Source organism: Ictidomys tridecemlineatus, chromosome 1 (assembly GCF_052094955.1).
Source record: "Ictidomys tridecemlineatus isolate mIctTri1 chromosome 1, mIctTri1.hap1, whole genome shotgun sequence".
In the NCBI taxonomy this organism is placed as follows: domain Eukaryota; kingdom Metazoa; phylum Chordata; class Mammalia; order Rodentia; family Sciuridae; genus Ictidomys; species Ictidomys tridecemlineatus.
Window position 1 is genome coordinate 48,134,214 of NC_135477.1, and position 21,866 is coordinate 48,156,079.

Sequence of the window (21,866 nt, forward strand, 5' to 3'; positions counted from 1 at the left end):
AAGATTATGTCCATCTACAACTAAAAGGAAAAAAAAACCTATAGATGTGTTTGCAAATAACCAAGTATACATATTACATTTTAGAAAATATAAATAGAATAGTTTTATAATATTGAATCAAAAGATTCTGTTAATTCATAATTATGTGAAAGAGAAACTTTTATTAATAATCAAAAGGATTTTACTTTATAAAAGTATTTAAAATTTTTACTTTAAAAAAACAACACACACCTTAATCCAAGATGAAAATTTGTTGACATCTAAATCCAAACCATAGCCTGTGATTTTGAAAATCCAACCCGTAATATTGGGATTTCTAGAACTCTTTGATTCTTTTACAATTTTAATAGAGAAACTTTAATTCAAGGATTATATAATTAAAAATATTTTGAAAAGTTATCTCGGAATCCTAATACAGGACTGTTTTGAAACTGGCTCTTTCTAATGCAATTTTTCAGTGGTATCACTGGTAAGTATTCTGAAAAACTACTGATAAATTAAACCCCAACTTCTTTAATGATGATAATTTATAATGAAATTAATCATATCATAAGGCTTTTTCCATTACTTCACCTATAATTACACAGAATTCATTTCTTTGCTTTATAGTACATAAAAGAGAACACTAAAGCAGAGTTAGACTAAGTAAACTTGCATTATACACAGCAAGTAAGTTTGTCATGTACCTCTGAATATATGGTGCTATGGTTTGGATATAAAGTGTCTCCTGAAAGCTCACTTATGAGACAATGTAGGAATGTTCAGAGGTGAAATGATTATGACAGCTGTGACCTAATTAGTGGATTACTCCATTTGATGGATTAATAATCTGAATGGATTAATGGCAGGGTGTGGCTAGAGGAAGTAGGTCATTGGGGGCATGCCTTGGTGTTTATTGCACTTAAGCTCTCTCTGCTTTCTGTTTCTCAAGAACTGAGCAGATTTCTTCCATGATGGCCTTCCAAACATGATGTTCTGCTTCAAATAGGGCCCAGAGCTATGGCATCAATTGACCAAGGACTAAACCTCTGAAACCCTGAGCCAAAGTACACTTTTCCTCTAATTTGTTCTTGTCGGGTGTACTTGTCACAGCAAAGAAAAGCTGACTAACACATAAGGTTACGAAAATTAAGCAAACACACAGGAAGTATATTATACTTAGTCCATTTTTCTTGATTTGGAATATTACCTTCACATTTTCTTACGATTCTATTTGGTGGTCCTATAAAACTATATGACACAGACGTGCTGTAAATGTTTATAATATAGTAATTAAAAACATGTATAAAATTTTAAGGAATCCCACAGACAGGGGGATGTGAGAATAAAGTATAAATGTGCAACAACTTTTGGAATATCATGCTTGATTATCTATAGAAGAATACAAAAACAAAGTTTGCTTCTTTACCTACTATACTGCCTTTCCAAAAGTCAGGCCTTTTCAAATCAGAGGCTTTGTATATATCCCAAACCATTGCTACTATAAAACTAAAAATTTCAGCCCTTAGGAACCTAAATGAGATGGTTAAGAATTAGCAGTTCCCACCAGGTGCCTGTAATACCATGCCTGTAATACCAGAGGCTCAGGAGGCTGAGGCAGGAGGATCTGGAGTTCAAAGGCGGCCTCAGCAAAGGTAAGGCGCTAAGCAACTGAGTGAGACCTCTTCTCTAACCAAAATACAAAACAGGGCTGGGGATGTGGCTCAGTGGTTGAGTGCCCCTGAGTTTAATCCCCATTATCTGCCCCACTACAAAAAAAAAAAAAAAAAGAATTGACAGTTCCTTTAAAAACTTACAACTATGACTATGCTATTATTGACTATTCTACATTTAATACAACTTCCCTGAAGACAGGATTACATCTATAAATTCTGGGAAGGGAAAATGGACTTTAAAAAAAATAACTCAATTATTCTACATACTTTCCATTATTTAAGGCATATGACATATTTATATAAATGCTTCAGAGATACTACTTTTCATTTTCTCAACAATTTTTATTACCTCACATATTTCAAATATTAGTCTTTATGTTAGCCTACTTGAAAAATATAATTTGATTTTGAATATGAGTAGATGACAATGTTAAATAAAAGCACAAAACCATAGTACTCAATAAATATGAAAAAATATTCTTAACAGAACAGGAAGGTAATCCGATCTATTTAATGAAATATGATATCACTGATTATATTTGTGTAAAAGATATACCATCTTAATAAAGGACTATATTATTATCTTATATAGTTAAATCTAAATTTATTTCAGCAAATCTCCAATTTCTAAAGTTCTTATACATTTTAATAAGTTTTTGTTACATGTTGTTAGATGACCTCTAAAGACACAAATAGTAAATGAGAAAGTTCTTTAATTTACCTACCCTTCTCCTGCAACCTACCTGCTATTCCTACCAAGAAGTTTCTCAGTGGTCAACTAAGTATCTACTCACACAACCATATTTCTTCCATATTTGAAATGGCTAGTGCATGGCTGCTAAAAATCTACTACTATGACTAGAGATTTTTGAGATATAAGAAAATTCTGGTTCATTATGGCATGGACAGTGATGATTACCAAGAAAGGCCTATGAAAACCATGACAAGGCTTACATACCACTATATGGTGGGTTGTAAATAGTTACATGGGAGAGCACCTCAGGCCAATTCTCCATTTTCTCTCATCAACATCTCTGTATAAACGCACATGTATTAATCTTTAGGGCTAAACATACCCACAATTTAATTTCAAGATCAGAGAAAAGGTACCTCAGCCTAGCTCTGCCTATTTCACCTCTGCAATCATTTTAAATTCTAAACAAAAAATCAAGCCTTTTATTTCATAACAATAGAAGGATTAAATCAGAAATCAGGACTTTGCACGGGATAGGAAACACTCCATTACTGAGGTATACCTCCAGTTCTAAGCAGGAACATATTTTTTAAATTTTATCAATCATAAATCTGGAAAATACTTTCTCCAGAAAATGCCCATAATAAATGAGACTCCTGATTGCTAGAGGAGTAAATAATTAGAAAACAAAAAGTCAATGGCTCTAAATGGAGTGGATGGGAATCATGCCTCTGAAGAGGCAAGAAATGGGAACAAGAAATGGGTGGGGAGTGGTAAGTGTTCTGAGCATTTGGACATATGTAAATACAAATGCACAAGGAAGTCAACGTTCTCATAATAAAAGGCCAAGTGGGAGGCCAAGTTGTAGAATCTGCAAAGAAGTATCACATTCAATCAGACAATCCATAATTCTAGATTGTAAAATCTGATAGTGTAGTACTATAGTACCAAGACTACAGCTATAAAAAATAAAGAACAATTTTCTAACATTTAAGACAAACAGAACATTTTAACAGATGCACAATTCATTTACTAACATAAGATTTTTACCATTAAGCTAATACATTCAAAAACCTAAAAATAAAGTTCTATTACAATAAAAATCTTGCTTTCAGAACTTTTTTCCATACTAGGAATTTTCTTTGCCAATGGAATCATAAGGAAGTTTAAAACTCTAAAATTATTGAGTAGTATTATAAAACTTTCTTGGCCTGGATACTAACATAATGTGGTTTAATGAAGTACTCCAAACTATTATATCTTCGAAGTGATTTACAATTTCTAATTTATATAACATGTAATACTTCATTAAGTAAATTTAAAGCTTAATTTAACCCTGTAAAGTCATGAGTTAGTCTACTAAGTAATAAACCGAATCTTTTATTTTTGTAGGTATAAATATCTTATGAAAGGATATATTCAAAAAAGTGTAAACCTCTTGAATATCCACTTGTAAAAGGAAATAATTCATCAGCAACTGTATTTTACTTTACCACATCCAATACTTTGATAATAAAATTATTATTATGTTGCACCTATTACATTTGAGTCTAACAATTCTATAAGTTCCAAAAATACATATGACACTGGTGGGGGTAACACTGAGATTACTAATTTTACAGAATAAAAGTAAATTTCTGGGTTTGGGGTACAACTCAATGGTAGAGCATTTGCCTAGCATATACAAGGTCCTAGATTCAATCCCCAGCTCTGTTAAAAACAACAACAACAAAAAATCACACATAAACACACACACACATTCCAATCAACCAATAAATAGTTGAACAACGATGAACACCAGTTTTTCCAAGTCACTATCAAAAATAAAACAAAAAACAATCAACAACAACAATAAAAGCACAAAAAACACTAGCTAACCACATGATATATTTAGGAGAATTAAAATTTTATTCAACTTTTCTTTTTGTTTTTAATATCTAAGGAACTATTTTGCTGGAAGGTTTTAGGTCCTAGTCCTTTACTTTCTATTTTTGAGATGATAGGTTTTGAGATAGTTGCAAAGAAAGGAATGCTTAGTATGTTTCATTGCTTTATATACATTATCCTCAAATTGCTGGAATTATAAAATTCAATTAATGAAAAATATTAGCCATATATATTTTTCATGATGTAATAAGAGCACCTAAAACTTATTGAGGTATTGTTATGTGTAAGTACGGGGTTAGGTATACTGTTCATAATTATGATATTATATGAAGAACATACCATATTTAGTTAAGTACTGTGTTTTAAAACACACAAATTTGAAATGAACCAAAATGATTGCTAGTGTAATCACTGGATGCCTAAGCATTGTTTGTAACACAGTCTTCTGGGTTATCTGATTCTATGAAGTGTATATGGCTTTGATAAATCATTGAGCTATATTCTGAGGTGATAAAAAAAAATTTAAAGTGAACAATTTAAGTTGTAGATGTGGTGCTGAGGATCAAACCCAGTGCCTCACGCATGCAAGGCAAATGCTCTACTACTGAACTACAAACCCAGCCCAAATTGTTCATTATTAATAGCAATAGTTCTTCTCTACAGGCAATTTGAACAGTCAACTTTACTTACTAGGACCCATGTTAATTAAAATAATTAATCTGAAATTTGGCTTTAACAGGCACCTCTATTTTTTAATGACAAAAAGGTTTTGACAAGACTCTGTGTTGCATCACCATCTGCCACATCCTGCTCTGATATTTATAAATACAGTTGTGCTATTGACATTTCTACAACTGCTCCAGGTGTAAGGCATTAGAACAGAGAATTCTCTTTGATCACTCCAGTGTCATTTCTTTTATACTCTAAGTAGTCTAGACTACTCCCACATTCCCAGAGGTATGTCTCATAAAAAGTCTTTTAACCTCCAACTAGTTTCTCTAGGTGAAATAGACTGCAAAAGAGATGATTGGAAGTAATATTTTTTAAAATACAAACCATACAGATTAACCCTTTTCAAAAAGAAAGGTCTGTGAACAGAAAAACATAATTAGCTTTTTTATTTAAATCATTTTAGCTTCTAAATAGTATAACTTAGAAATGCTAAATGGTTCGTGAAATAACAAATTTATAAGTTTTGATTCAATATGTTCGTATTTTACTCAAATATAACTCTTTAAACTTATGTTCTGCTTAATGTTTTCAGAAATTCATCACACATAGGGTTTCGGAAAGTGTTAAATTAATTCTGAAAACTGGTTCATTGCATTATATTTTACATCAAAACAACAATTAAAAGCATCCCCCTGAGATGTAGACTGTATGAAAACACAAACACACTGGCACTTGGGCAGTTTTCTCATAATTTAATTAAAGAGAAAACAAAAACATGGTTAAATTTTTACTAGAAGTTAAATATAAATATGGATATCTAACAGGGAAAACAGAAAGAAATTGGAAGATTAAAATGTCAAAGACTGGAACACAAGGTTAGGAATTACATGATAAAAATAAGAATCTGATATCTGATATTTTAAAGAAACTAAGCTAAAATGTTTAATGTTTATGTGAAGAAAAATTCATACTCATTACTAAAGATTTTAAATATGTGATTAAGAAAGAAAATCTGTAATTAAGAATATAGAAAAATTTATTGGAATGAAAGCGATTTGCAAGAAACATGAACAAATTTAGGAGTTTCCAGGAATTTCTATCACAGAAAGGATAAAATTTTATTTTATCCAAAAATCTTTACTTAAATTAGAAAGAAAATTTTACTGTATTAGATGGCAGTTACTAAAAAAAAAATTGCTTATTTGCTATTTTTGAATAGTCATGTAAATAATACAGCCTCAATTCTGTAAGAGGACAGGGAGAAAAAAATTATTGATTTTCATGACTATTTGTTTATATTATAGTTAACAAAGAAGACAGCCAAAATATTTGATCAGATGTCCAAAACAGAACAAAAAAAATAATACTTTAAAAATGAAAGTAAAATCAATTTTGCAAGAAGCTTAAAAACAATTGAGTCCATATAACTTAAAACAATATAGAAATACCTCATATAAGTTAGACATTGGGCTTTTGAAAAATTCACTATCACATAATAACATAAATTTTCAAGAAACCAAAAGGTATCTAAGCACCAAAGAAAACTGTTGTCTACAGAAAGCATAAAAGAAATAGGACATTTACTGAAATTGCATTTTAAATGATGAATAGTTAACTCTGACCATCTCCAATTCTTCCCAAATTGAAGACAACTAAAAGTGGTTGAAAAGCAATACTTAAAATCTCCAACATGTAAAGATGTCAAAATTAAAGTTGTCCAAGGGTGAGAGAACTATCTTCAATAAGAAAAACAAGATGAGGTTGCCAGATAGAACACAAAGATTTTAATTCTTCTTCACTTAATTACCCAAAATGAAGACAAAGCAGAGTATGATGGTGCACACCCCTGATCCCAGCAACTCAGAAGACAGAGGAAGAAGGATCACAAGTTCAAGACAACTTCAGCAACTTAGCAAGACCCTGTTTGGACTGAGGGATGCATTCAGTAGTAAAGTACCCTTGGGTGTTCAATCCCTAGTATTACCAAGATGGGATGCAGGTGGGCAATGAAGACCACATCTTTTTTGACCTCTGGGCTCTAATGATTGGGAGTATACTGTAGTATAAAAGAGGGTAGTAAAGAAGTGATATTTTAAGTAACTGAAGTAGATCTGAGTTAAGAAAATGTATAGCTTCAGCTTGTGGTGAAAATATTTCAAACAGTACAGAAAATTTTTATGAATAGCCATACCAGACCCCCTCCAAAAAAATACATGATAATAGTATATAATAAATACCAAGGGAGCATATTTGTGGAGTAGATGTCTTCAAAGAAATATCAAGGAAACAACCATCAAGCAAACCAACATGTATGTTCATTATGAGAAGAAATGAGAAAGAACAGAATAGTAAAAAATTTTTTAAAATACTTGCAAATTTGATTGAAAAGAATCTACACAATCAAGAAAATCCATTATTTACTCACCTTTTGTTTAAAATTCTTATTTAATATTTATTTTAAAAAATCAGATTATACTATACATCTTTATAGGATATTAACAATGAAATACTTCTTTTTAGCCAATAAAATAAGATATTTTTACCTGTGTTTCCTTTCCAATAGTAATTCTCCAAACTTACTAGAGCAATTAGATTATCCTTTGGTGTGTGGTAAACGATATAGTCAAAAGTAAGATCCACTTTGACCTGTATCTCTGATGTATCAAGCCCACATTCTTAGTCCATTGTAATGACATCAAACTAAATAATTTCTCAACAAAAGTATGTACTTAAGCAATACTGTACCTAACAGCAACAGTAGGAATTCACATTTTAGGAATTAGCTTTTAGTTTTACAAAAATATCTACTTTGTATCAAATGTTTGTTTTCCTATTCTGTTTATCAACCACATTATTGTATTTTTTTTTAATGACAAAGGTAACTGAAGTGTAGTGTCAAAAACAAATTCCAAATAAGTTAAAGTTTTAGTAAAGGAACCAAGAAAGTTCTTTTCAGAGTCAAAACTTCTTATTTCTGAAATGTAACTTTATTTATTTTTTTTAAAGAGAGAGTGATAGAGGAGAGAGAGAGAGAGAGAGAGAGAGAGAGAGAGAGAGAGAGAGAGAGAGAGAATTTTTAATATTTATTTTTAGTTCTCAGCGGACACAACATCCCTGTTGGTATGTGGTGGTGAGGATCGAACCCGGGCCGCACGCATGCCAGGTGATCGCGCTACCGCTTGAGCCACATCCCCAGCCCTGAAATGTAACTTTATTAAAACACAACCTGATAATATATATTCATTTGTGTAGCAAGCCTAAGCAAAATTAGGGTCCATTCCCTCTCCCCACCGATGCAGTACTAGAGATTGAATCCAGGGCCTTATGCATGCTAGGAAAGCACTCTACCACTGAGCCACATTCCCAGGCCCCAAGAGGTCACTGTTTTCAATGATTATATTTTCAGAAGACTAAGTAACTGCTGACTGAGAAGTAATTGTCCAGGGATTTAGGCCACAGGAATCTTTAAGGGAGGTTGTTATTTTACCTACCAAAAACACATATTGGCATAATAATGAATAATCACAACCATGAACCAAAAATCATGGCTCCCAATCATCTGTTCTCAGAGGGAAAAAAAGAAGTTGGATAATTCATATACTATCAAATAAGTATTACTTTCACATTGAGCATAGTAACACTTATGTATAATCCAGTGTTCAAGAGGCTGAGGAAGGAGGATTGTATGTTTGAGACAAACATCAGCAATTCAGGAAAACCTTCAGCAACTTAGCCAGACCGTCTTAAAATAAAAATACAAATGTAGTGGGCATGTAGCTCATTGGAAAAGCATCCCAGGGTTCAATCCCCCACTACTCCCCCAACCAAAAAAAGGACTTGGGATATTCTCAGTAAAGGACCTGTAGGTTCAATTCTCCGTATGAAAAAAAAAATTACTGTTGCTATCAAATCCCTACTTTAGGGGCTATCTTATTTCCTCAATTCTTATGTCTATTACTGCCCCCCCCCAAAAGTCTTTTGTATCCTGAGGAGGGGTTTCCTAGGATATAGGACTTTGCTAAAATTGGGGAAATCCTGGCAAAGAGGGAGAGCTGGTCACCATTCCAACATCAGAGAGTAACAGAGGTGCACACATAGTCTGGGATGCACTGGAAAACAGGCAGAAATCTATGAAGCAATGAAGAGAGGCCTCATAAGAAAACAGCCCTGTTCTTATACTTCCAGCATCCAGAACTGTGAGGAAATAAATTTCTGTTGTTTTATTTACCTTGGTCATCATGGCCATAGCAGATTAATATCTAAGAACAAAAAAGACAATCACCTTTTGTTCCCTATTTAACCTGGGCTCAAAAAGTGACTACTAACAGGATGTTTTTCAAAAACAATAAAAATTGATTGACAATACAAAGATGTCCTCCACAGTCTTCTTTATAAAAATGATCAAACATTAAGTTTTTATATGACTGAGGTTGTGGCTCAGTAGTAGAGCACTTGCCTAGCATATGTGAAGCACTGGGTTTGATCCTCAGCAACACATAAAGATAAATAAATAAATAAAGGTATTGTATCCCTCTACAACTAAAAGAAATTTTTTTAAAGATTCATTTTTAACAACCTAAAATATTATACTACACCTAAATTTGATTGTATATGTTTAATACGAAAGAGTCATTTCAAAATAGAAATCAATCAACCAATCACCTTTATTTTATTTCTCAATTTTCTACTTTCCTGGTTCTTGAAGTTAATTAGAATTTAAAGGGAAAGCATTTATCAACAAATATCACAATTAATCCATCCATGAGAACTAAGCAGGATTCTGACCTAGCTTTCAAATTTCAGAGATAAGAACCAGAGGTACATAAAGATTTTTCATATCCTTCAAAGCTGGAAGTTTAAAAAGAACACAAATTCATTAACTCCAAAGTAGCTTAGACTGCTAACTCAAAAGAGTATATATCTCAAAATGTGTTTATTCAATTACCCACTATATGGTATGGGTGTAAGTATATAGATTTATATAATACATTCACATAAACAAATGAGCATATATGTATATACAAGATATACCCAGATATATACATTTCAACAGATTCATAGACACATATACATCTACATGCATATATTTGTATCTATATATAAAGCAGAATTTTTGATATCTTGTAAAAATATTCTTTCTAAACACCATATAAAACGCAGAAGCCATAAAGTTTTGGTTTGTTTTTTCATATTTTTTTATTGGTAAACAATAATACAAAATGGTGGGATTTGTTACTGTATATTCATACATGCAAACAATATGACAATATAATTTGGTCAATATCATTCCTCAGTGTTTCCCCTTTCCCTCTACTATTCCCTCATTCTGGTTCTTTTCCTCTGCTCTAGTGATCTCCCTTTGATTTTCCTAAGATTCCCCCTACCTTTCTTTTACTTTTTCCTCTTTAGCTTCCACATGAGAGAAAACATATGATGATTGACTTTCTGCGTATGGCTTATTTCACTTAATATAAGTTCCATATATTTTCCTGCAAATGATATAATTTCATTTTTCTTTATGGCTGAATTAAACTGCATTGTATATATAAACCACATTTTCTTTATCCATTCATCCACTGACAGACACCTACACTAGTTCCATCCTCATGCCTCAATCTCCCAATGCTGGGTTTGTGGTATGTCCCATTACATTCAGCTTCAGAAGCCATAAAGTTTAATTACATTAAAAACACTGAGCCAAGTGTGGTAGTACATGCCTATAATCTCAGCACCTCAGGAGAATTGTGAATTCAAAGCCAGCCTCAGCAAAAGCAAGGCACTAAGCAAGTCAGTGAGAACCTGTCTCTAAATAAAATACAAAATAGGGCTGAGGATGTGGCTCAGTGGCCTAGTGCCCCTGGTACCTCCTGCCCAAAACAAACAAACATACATTGAAGGTTACATTAAGAAATCTGGCACAATAAAAAACATATGCAAAGGTAATCTACAAATAATAAACAAGGAATACTTTATTTGATAAAAATGAATGTTATCCATAAAGTATGAAGTATGTCTACAAATCATTAACATGTAAAAAATTATAAAATAAATAGCAAAGGGTTATAAATACCTAAGAAAAATGTAAATGAACAATAAACAATAAAAGATATTCAACTTTACCAATAACCCAAGAAATAGCAATTAAAATAATTTTTGCTTATTTGATGGCAATGACTATTAAATTCCTAATTCAGATGAATGAAACTATTCTACGGCAGTAAAATATAGACTGGAACAAATTTATGAAAAGTTCAAAATCATTTTGCGTCTTTTCTTTAATTTTTAAAATAATTAACCAACCCAGGGCTGGAGCTATATATAGCTCAGTGGTAGAGCATTTGCCTAGCACATGTGAGGCACTAGGTTTGATCCTCAGCACACATATAAAAAGATAGACAGATAAAAGAAATGAAGTTATTGTGTTCATTTACAACTAAAAAAATATTTTTTAAAAATAATAATAATAATTAACTAACCTGAGCCACTCTAATTGAATTCTGGGTAGAGCCACCAGCATGATATTCGACTTTGAATTTTTTTACCAGTTCATCAAACCTATGAGGAAAACACAGTATGAAAAAAAAATGTGAGCATATTTCAATGTCACAATGCGAAATTTTCTGATTAAAGTACATTAAAATAAAATTAGTGAAATTATGAATTATATACTAAATAAATGAACTAAGGTCTCATATGGCAAACAAGCTAAATTTCCATATTTAAGAAATATTCCTATAAATATACAACTACAAGAATTTAAATATATAGAGTACTGTACTTAACCATTACATGAAACAGAAAGTAAAAATAAAATTCATATACTGCCAAACAAAATGAGTCAAAATCAGATTCCACTCTCAGAAATACTTATAAACATACAGAAATCTCTTTCCTCATTCCACATTACTATGAGAGTTTTCTATAGAAACCAAAATTTCACTAATTAATGCAACCCCTGGAATCAGTGTAAGAGGCATAAAAATTAAAACCTATACTTCAAGAGATGATGAAACATTTTGCTTCCTCTTCTATACATTTTACTAACGATAAGAAAATTTGTGTGTGTGTGTGTGTCACAATTTGATTTTAAAAAATACACACACAAAATTAACCAAAGCATATCAGCCTTGCAAAGTAAGGAAAGATGCCACAAACAGACTGCAAATTTGAAAAATAACATATTCTAGTACAAAAAAAAAACCCCAAATACAATAAAATTGAGGAAGTATTGCTAGGAGACACAACAAAGCAAGACAAAATACATTAAATAAACACTCTACTTAGAAAACTAGGGTGGTTGCCCAACTACTTCAACCTTACTCAGAGGAGTAAAATTTAAGCATATCAATGTCTTGGTAAAGACCTTCCTATTTTGACAAGTATATAAATTCCAAGACTACCAACCTCTTTGCTCTTCATTTTTCTCTCTCCTTCCCTTTCTTTTCGTTCCACAGTTTTTAAAAAATATATTCACACACCATACAATTCATCCACCTAAAATGTGCACTCCAACATTACTACAGCCAACTTTATTTCTACTTATTTACTTGGTACCAGGGACTGAATCTAGGGGTGCTTAACCCGTGAGTCACATCCCATCCCTTTTTCATTTTGAGACAGGATCTTGCTACATTGCTTAGGGCCTAGCTAAGTTGCTACGGTTGGCTTTGAAATTGCTATCCTCCTGCCTCAACCTCCCCAGCTGCTGCGATTATAGGTGTGCACCTCTGCACCTGGTACCACAACCAACTTTAGAACAAAACATAAAGCTTTTCTATATAAAAGCAAAACCAAACAAAAATTTAACTGTAATAAAAAGAGAATGTTTAAAAACAAAAAAGGTTATTTTACCAACCAAGTTAAGTGCTCACACAAAAGAGAAATAAAAATATTAAGTCTCATATAAATGGACAAATGAACAATAAACAAAAGAAAAAATGATACACTAATGTTGAAAACTAATGAACCCCTCTTGCTAGCAATTGAAGACATACACATGTCTACACAACAAATTAGCTGAGTATACATAACTTTATATTCCTATCTATACAGAAGACATATCCATGGGTATACAAAGACACATGTAAAACACATTAAGAGCTCAAAATAATCTTATGAGACAAATAAAATTAATACCATTATCCCAATTTTCCAAATAAACCTACAAACTTAAGAGTTTTAATGACTTGTTCTCTAAACTTCTGATTCTGAAATAGTCTCAATGAAGGGCAAAAAGCCTCCTACAACAAATAGCTCCACATCTTTAACCATGATTTACCAATATATAACATTTTACAGATTTTATTCTCTATAGATAACATAGACCAATATGTATTTTTTCAGAATAATTTTGTAGTAGGCTGTATGTCATGTACTTCTTTAAATTATAATATCTCAGTAGGAACTTCCTAAAATGTAGTTTGTACCTCTAAAATCATTTGAATGTATAAGGCTCATACAGAGAGTACCCAATTCCAATCCAGTGCTATTTCCTTCTCTCATTCCTTATCTTCCCACTGTGTATCTCCCTTCTTCCATAGTTAAATGCTCAGCTCTGAGGGCCAGGTCATAGCTCAATATCACTTACTGAACAAGTTCCTAACTAGAATGAACTTGGGATTGTATTGTGGAAAGACGACCTGCCTGATGCTTCCCACTGTCCAAACCACATATCTGAAACTTGTGTTGATGTTTTCCTTTTCAGAAGTGGTACAGTTTGTTCTTGATCTACATTTTCAATACTTTACTACTCTTTCTTAAAAGTTCATAAACCTCCCTACACCTAGGCTCTCTAAATGTTTAGACTTACAGAAACAATGAGATTACTGAAATAAGATGTTTGTTCCTCTTCTTTTAAGAATTTTAAATTATTAATATGTTCTTTCTTCTAGCAATTCGAAGGATCAGGGCATATGTATATTTGTATCCTTTGTATTGAAAAGAATGAGATAATTCAGATTCATTACCCTCTAAGCTTTAAATGACTTTTGATAGATTCTTCACAACTAATAAGTAAGCTGTGAAGCAGACTCAGGAAGAAGATCCATCTAATAATGAGAGAAACATTAAAACTGTAAAAACTAAGAATATCTAGAAAAAATGTTGTGGCCTGAAATTAAATGAATTACTTTTTAATAAAAGTTACCTTAATTATTTTTAGGACACACCCAGAAAAATGCAATCTTAAAGTCTAGAAAAAAAATAAAAGAACGATTAGTAAGATAAAGGTATAAAAGAAATTGAAAGCACAGAAAAAACAAAAAAGGCTTTTTTTGGGGGGAAGGGGGTGTGCTGGGGATTGAACCCAGTGCCTTGTGCATGTGAGACAAGCACTCTGCCAACTGAGCTATAGCCCCAACCCCCAGTTTAATTTTTAATGTGTGATTTTTTCCACTTAGCAGACAAGAAGGAAATGTTTCTTGAAAAAAAAATGTCATATTAGGGCTAGGTTTGTGGCTCAGAGTTAGAGCATGCATGAGGCTTGATACTCAGCACCAGATTAAAAAATAATAATGAAATAAAGATTGTGTCTGCCTAAAAAATTGGTTTTTTTCCTCATGATTGCACCCTAAATGTAGCAACAATTATTCTTCTATGGAAAAAAAATGTATTTTGGGAAAATATAAAAATTATGACCAGAAAAATGGGCAAAACTCAACATTTTATTATTCATTTCTACCTAAAGAAACTGCTTTCCATTTTCACAGAAACTAAAGCCACTGTATTATCCAAAATTCAGGAAGAATAAGGGAAACTGAGAAAGACAGAAAGAGTGTTCATCATATCTGAATAAAAAAGACATAGATTGTGCTAATATCACTACAGCATAAAAATAAACATCAACAATGTTAAACATTTCATGAAGATGGATATGAGGGATAAGACAAAATCTTTCAAATTCTGAAAATGTAACTTCCTTAAGAAAACATTCATAACTGCCAAGTGGGAATTTTTATGAAGTTCTTTCCTAGACATCTAAACAAATAATAAATTTAAAGCATAAGTAATTCTAAACAGGTTATACTTATTAAGACCAAATGCTAATAGAATAACATGGAAAAGGGGGTTCCAAAGGCAAAATTTAAGATTCAAAGCTCTGAAATCGTTGACCACAAATATTTAGTGAGGTTGAAAAAACTTCACTTAAATGCCAGTTTGATAAAAGCCAAAAGAACATTTCCCACATCTGTTTATATTTAAGCATATTTTTAAAAGATGGAAAAAGTAACAGTCATTCAAAACTAGGGTTAAGCGATTAGTTCATAAGGATTGTAATTTAAAAGTATTTCACTAACCTCTAATTTTATTTTCTTTGATAAGAAAGTGGTTTTAAGCATGTGTTACTTAGATAAGCCCTTATTCAATTCGAAAATGTTTAAAAGTTTACTTAGTTCCATTTATAACTTTGAAGATGAATGAAGTTCTCTGTATGTGAGATAATCAAATATATTGTCAAAATGTACTTTGTATATAAGTTTAGATGATTAAAATAAAATGGTGATTCCTAAATGATAGGTGCCTTAGATTTTTACTCATTATAAAAACACAACAGAATTCACTAAGCCAATTTATAATTTTCATTAAACAGTTAATTGTTTGACATTCAGTTTTAAACCATATAAGGAAAACCAGATGAAAGGAAAAAAATAATATAAAATAGTAGTTCTCAAAATGACATTGTAGTCTTTTGGTAAAACCTAGAATGTTACCCACATGTCCACAGGCCATTCCAAAATACAAGTTATTCTCTCCTCCCACCCTTTACGGGTTTGCTTTCTGTTACTTCTATCATAAAGGCTGTGGTTAAATGGGGCCTGAGTCTCTCTGAACATAGAAAAGTTACAGAAACACATGTAACAAATATGGAAAGTAGCCAAGCAATAACTAATCATTTCTCTCTACCAAACTTTAAAAAATATCACCCATTAGAAATAAACAAGTAAAATTCCTACCAACATATAATATTAAACTTCTGATCCTCAGGAGCATATAGTGCATCACAGCCAACATTTTACTGACAACAACTAGAAAGTCCAAAAAACCATAATTCATATTGTTAAAGAGCTATGGATGCAACAACAACAAAGTGGATAACTTTCCAGAGAAGTGAGAACTGTTCACAGGGTAGACCAGAACCAGCAGTTTTCTATCTTATCTGCCCACTTTTGCAGCCAGGGAAACAAAGTTAGATAGACAAAATTTTACATTTCCCAACCGCAAACACACAGCTAGTTTGTCCCATATCACAGCTGCTGAATTCTGAAACTGAATGGTAAGCTAAAGAAATTAGCCAAAATCACCTTAAAAAAAAACAGTTCTCCCAGTCTGGCAGTTGTTTACAAAATAAAAAACAGGCCAGAAAAAAGAGAAATCAAAAACAATGAAACTGCTAGAAGGAGAGGAGAATAAAAACTAAGGACCCATAGAAATTCTTGGTATTAGGGAAACCATATGTCTACACTGGTTAAATCTAGAAGTTGAAAATTCAGACTTTGTGTTTACTAGAAGACAGGGATGGGATAGAGGGAAAGGGAATTAAAAACAATAGGGACTTTAAAAGTTACATAAAACTAAAGTGATAAAGGGGGACACTAAAGTTCTAGAACAAAACATTGGTTTCTTCCTTGAGATGGCTTCCAAATTCTGAAGGTGTATGAAATAGAAGAATAAACAATTTATCTGGAAACCTCAAAGGGCAGTTTGGTTCCATATTCTGGTAGACTACTTCAAAGATGATGGGAAAAAAAATCTCACTGGTCTCATTTCGAAGTCCTAGAGGTTCAGGCTACAGAACAGAGGCAAACAGGGAAGACTAAACCATCAACAATGAAAAATCACCTTTGACCTAAGCTTAATCCTTCATATTATTAAGGGATCAACATTTCCCTCACTCTGTATCAGCTTTACAGACAAAAGGATGAACACTGGTGGATGATATAATCTGAAGGACCTATAGAAAAGTTTCTAGTAAACAATAAACAACTGAAAGTTCTATCAAGAGGTAAAAGAATTGTTGAGAGCCACAGCCAAGGGGCCCCAGCAAACTTCCAGCTGCCACCTGATGACTGGCTTACAGCGGCCCCAGCAAACTTCTAGCTGCCAACTGATTGGCTCCTCTGCAGTGATGCTGATTGGGTTATTTCCCCGCCCTTTCAGACCACGGAGCTGCTCATTGGGGGACTTTTTTTTGGCTCTGGCCACATGACCCAGCCAATCGGCCTCAAGAGCAGGAGGAGTGGGGGAGGTTGAGAGGCTTGTGGGAAGCCCGTGGTGGCAGTTGGGCTCTGAGGGTTTTTCCTGAAGAGCTGTGTGGTGTGGTGTTTGTGTTCTAAAAATAAAGTTCGTTTCTTTTGACAAGTGACTCCTGAATTGCACCCAGCCAGACTGCGGCAAAGAATGACTTTAAAAAAAAAAAAAAGAAACTAAAAAGATTCAAAAATAATTCAGACACTGAAATTCAAGAAAGGTACTTCAAAATAACTAATATTTTTAAGAGAACAAATGAAAGGATGAACAAAAAACTAGATAAATGGAGAATTTCTTCAGAGAGTTGAAAATTGTGGGTAAAATAAACATCTAATTAAGGAAAGAATAATCATTTTAAACTTAATAGTTTTGAAAGTAAGAATTCATTCATCGGCTACATCTAAAATTAGATTATTCCCTCTGTCTCTCTCTACTCCTTAGCCCCAAATACCAGCAAAGTAATAGAAGTATCCAGTAATAGTTAAAAAATAAATCCCCAGTTCTCCAGCTAGAGGACCAAAAGGAAAGCTCCATGAAACCTCAAAGTAATAGTGCTCCTGAAATATTGGGGGTAAAAATGAAGACTCAGCAAAAAAAAAAAAAAATGATAAAAAGACCAAATGAAAATTTGGAACTTAAAAATTCAGGGACTGAAACTTAAAAATTCAACAGATTGACAAAAAAACAAAATAAAAAAGAACTAAATTAATATACTTAAAAGATAAAGCAATTAAAATTTTCCAATCTGAACAATATACAGAAAAAAGATTTAAAAGTACTGAACAATTACTCAAGAGACCTGAAGAAATAACAAAAGAACTAAAAATTGAAAAATTGTGTCATCTTAATCCTAGAAGAGAAAAAGTGCAATACAGAAAAAAAGAAATTTTAAATAATGGCTCAAAATTCCTATATTTGGGCAGGGAGTGTGCTCAGTAATAGAGCATTTGCCTAGCCTGGACAGTGTCCTGTGTTGAATCCTGTGCAAAGGAATGAAGAAAGGAAGGGAGGGAGGGAAAGAAAGGAGAAAAGGAAAAGAAGGGAAGAAATAGAGGAATGAAGGCAGGCTGGTTTCTGAATTTCACTGGACACATTGTTACAGATTCAATAAACTCAGGAGGAGAAAAAAAACAACAACCCAGGATAGACAAACAAACAAACAGACAACAACAACAAAAACCCACCTCCAGACACACCAGAGGAACCCAGACAATGGAACGGAAGAATGATGATACTTAAGAGGAAAAGGTACCAACAAAGAGGGATGGAAAACAGTTGCCTGCCAGAAAAAAGAACGAAGAAAGCACAGACTTTCAAGAAGAAAGATGGAAAAGAAGAGAGGGGAAGAAAGAAGGAAAGAAGTTTCAACATACCCAAATTCCTTACTAAGGCCATAGAACACCAATCTGACACTGGTTTATGATTTGACATCACAAAATGTCAGAGTAGGCAGCATTCCTTAAACGTTAAAAGTAAAGGTTCTGGGGCTGGGGATGAGGCTCAAGCAGTAGCGAGCTCGACTGGCATGAGAGGGGCGCTGGATTCAATCCTCAGCACCACATAAAAATACAAAAAAAAAAAAAAAGATGTTGTGTCCACTGAAAACTACACACACACACACACACACACACACACACACAAATATATATTAAAAAATTCTCTCTCTTTAAAAAAAAAGTAAAGGTTCTGGTTTCGGGCCTGATTTTAATTTCATAATCATCTAATTATATGATGGGGCAAATAATTTAAACATCACATAAAAGACTTTCTCATTTTGTATTCTGCTGTACTTAAGCACATTGCCTGACAGATATGAATATGGCTAGATTGGATGGACAAATCATATAGACTCTAAACTGTGATATCTGCATTTTGCTGGTGAACCTTCCTCCAACAGCCTTCCAGTTGCTGCTGTTAGATTTTTTGGGGGGCGGGGGGGGGGAGTGAGGGGATTGAACCCAGGACCTTGTACATGCTAGGCAAGCACTCTACCAACTGAGCTATATCCCCATGCCCTGCTGTAGGCGTTTAAGAGAAAGTGAACTACAGACCTTCACAAATTTTAACAAATATAGGTTTCTATTAAATATTTTAAAAATAATTTAACACTGATTTGATTTTTGCCTATGACCACTGTACCTATGTAAAACATTACAATATAAAGAAAATTAAGGCAAAAGAATTCAGATGAACAATTATTTAGAACTTCATTTATAGATAGAAATTTAACTATAAGACATAAATTTTAGGTTAACACATAGATACAATGTTGCCCAGTAAGAGAAAACAAAATCAAATCTAAACAAATGAGATCAAACAAGGTGCTGCAACTTGCTTTCTCTCAGCATGATGTGTGTATGGGGGGCACTATTTCATCTTTTCATGACATTTACTTTATACACAGTAAGCACTCAATAAATGTTACCAACTATTTTTATCATTGAAGAAGAATAACTGAGTTGTTGATTTGAAGAGAAGTATTAATTAGGCTATCGTCTTAAAAAAAAAAAAACTAAAGATTGACATTTTAAATTCTAAGTCCAAACTTCTCAATAGTTTGGAAGATGTGTGATACAAAGCATTCTCAATCCCCAGTGTACTAAGGAATGAAGAACAAAAATCTGTTAAATAAACTATTAAACAATTAAAATGTTGCAGCTATACAAAACAACTACTAACCACACAGCAATGTAAATTCAAAACCACATACAACACACATTCTTTTTGTATTACTGTTATTTAATACAATTCTCATTTTGATTTTACCTTTTAAAACAAATGTAGAAGTTTTATTTTTTCATGCATTTGCAGCAAGACATTTAAAAACCAATATGAAAAGTGTTTAGATAATGAGAAGATATTTTCTTTCATCTTCCAAATACTACAAACAAAGATTCCAATAAAGAAAACCACAAAGTTTGCTAAAGTTTAAAACATCTGGAGAATGTCTTAAGATATTCATTCTTAAGAGCTCTATATTAAAGAACAGCCTGAAGGGTAAATGATAAATCTGCTCTGAAACTGGAAGTATGTTTTTAATTCCATTTAATATAAACAGGATTTTTTTTTCTTAAAGGAGGGGAGGGACTATAATTAGGAAGCAAAGTACCAAAAGACAAAAGTACGCCAAAAAAGGAAACTTTAAAAATTAAGATTGAAGCTCAATATAAGACAAGCATGAAAATATGTTTTTACTGACATATCTGCATTCAGAAGGTAAATGTCAGTATTTCTTTGGTAACTACTAACTAAAGGAAACTGGGTGACAGTTTCACAGGTGATCATTTCATTATTATGCTTTCTGACTTCAGAATAGATCACAAATATTTTGGTGAGATATGTCCCAGCTGTAAATTCTTACAGAATAACAATAAACTCTCAGAAAGCTGTTAGAAGAAATAAGTTAATTCTGTTAAGGGGGGAAAAAAACCTGAAGATGTAACCTTTCTTGGGTATCAAATTAATATTAAGGCAAAAGTTTGTTTTATAAAAATACTATTTACCACAACAATGTAGAAATGAATCAAGGCATGATATACATGAGATCCTACAGAATTTAAAATAAAACTTGAGCTTCTTGATTTAAAGAAAATATTTTTTTGAAACAAAATCCTACAATGGATTCACTACAATGTGAAATATAAATTCTTTACAATACAAATTGGATTTCAGAAGTAAAACACTTAGAGTAAACCATCACCACCCACTTGGAAACAGAAACAAAGGTGAAATGTACAAAGCTTTGAATTCCAAAGTTATTCAGTTACCATAGAAGGAAAGTGTTGCAGGGAACCCCATGGAATATACTGCACTGGCAGGTAAGTTGCAGGTGAATCTTTTTCCCAGCATTTCAATGAATTAAATTACATTAGGGAAATAATAAACTTATCCAAATTTGAACATTTTTCTTATGAACTAAATGCAAAAACCCTTATTAAAGAACAATTGCTCCAATGCCTAAATGGTTTCTTTTTAAGAAGGGAAAGGTTCAGAAATCTTTCTCTATAAAAAGCCAGGTAGTAAATATTTAAATTTTCAGTGGAGGCTGGGGGGAAGTGAAGGAGGACCAGCAGCAGCAACAGCAACAGCAGAAAGAAAGAAATGAAAGAAGACATTATCAACAATTTAGGTACCTACAAAATGAGAAAGAAAAAAACCCCAAATTTTCAAAAAATATGTTTAATGATGATATTTAGAATATTAAAATAGTAAGTAAAAGTTTTCTTTGTTATTTGGATCCACTAAAAAATTAATTCTTTGGGGAGAATAAAATTTTACTTAATTGGTATTCAAAATTACTGTTTCCCATCACCAAAATTAATTGCAAATATTATTTTGTTAATATTTACATTTCAATTTCGAAAGGTCTTCTCAAAAAATAGATACTGCCAAACATTGGTATTCATGCATGAAAATATTATTTTAATTGAGCACATTCATCACTGAGAAGGTATTTGTAGAATTCTATTATTCTCTAGATATTTGCCTTTTAGAACATCAATGCATTGTAGATTAATCTTTAAAGTTAAGATTAGGTGAAAACTACCTGACTACATTGCTAGATGAATTCTGAAATAAGAATTCATCAACATCTGGAAAATACTGCTGAAAGTATGATTTTTTTAGACAATTTATCTGCTAAAATGTGTGTGAGAATAAAGATATCATTTGTTTTCCTTTCTGATAGAAAAGAATGATATTAAGGAGCATGA

At 32.4% G+C, this 21,866-nt stretch overlaps 1 protein-coding gene across 7 annotated transcripts in view; it reads right to left on the reverse strand.

Annotated features, from left to right (window-relative positions):
- The window catches only part of Adk (adenosine kinase), a 459,652-nt gene that overhangs the window by 307,483 nt on the left and 130,303 nt on the right, over positions 1–21,866 (reverse strand). For all 7 annotated transcript variants that reach the window (XM_078039904.1, XM_078039883.1, XM_078039886.1 and 4 more), the window contains one exon: positions 11,385–11,463. In XM_078039904.1, coding sequence (XP_077896030.1) covers positions 11,385–11,463 — 79 coding nt within the window. The remainder of the gene's footprint in view (positions 1–11,384; positions 11,464–21,866) is intronic.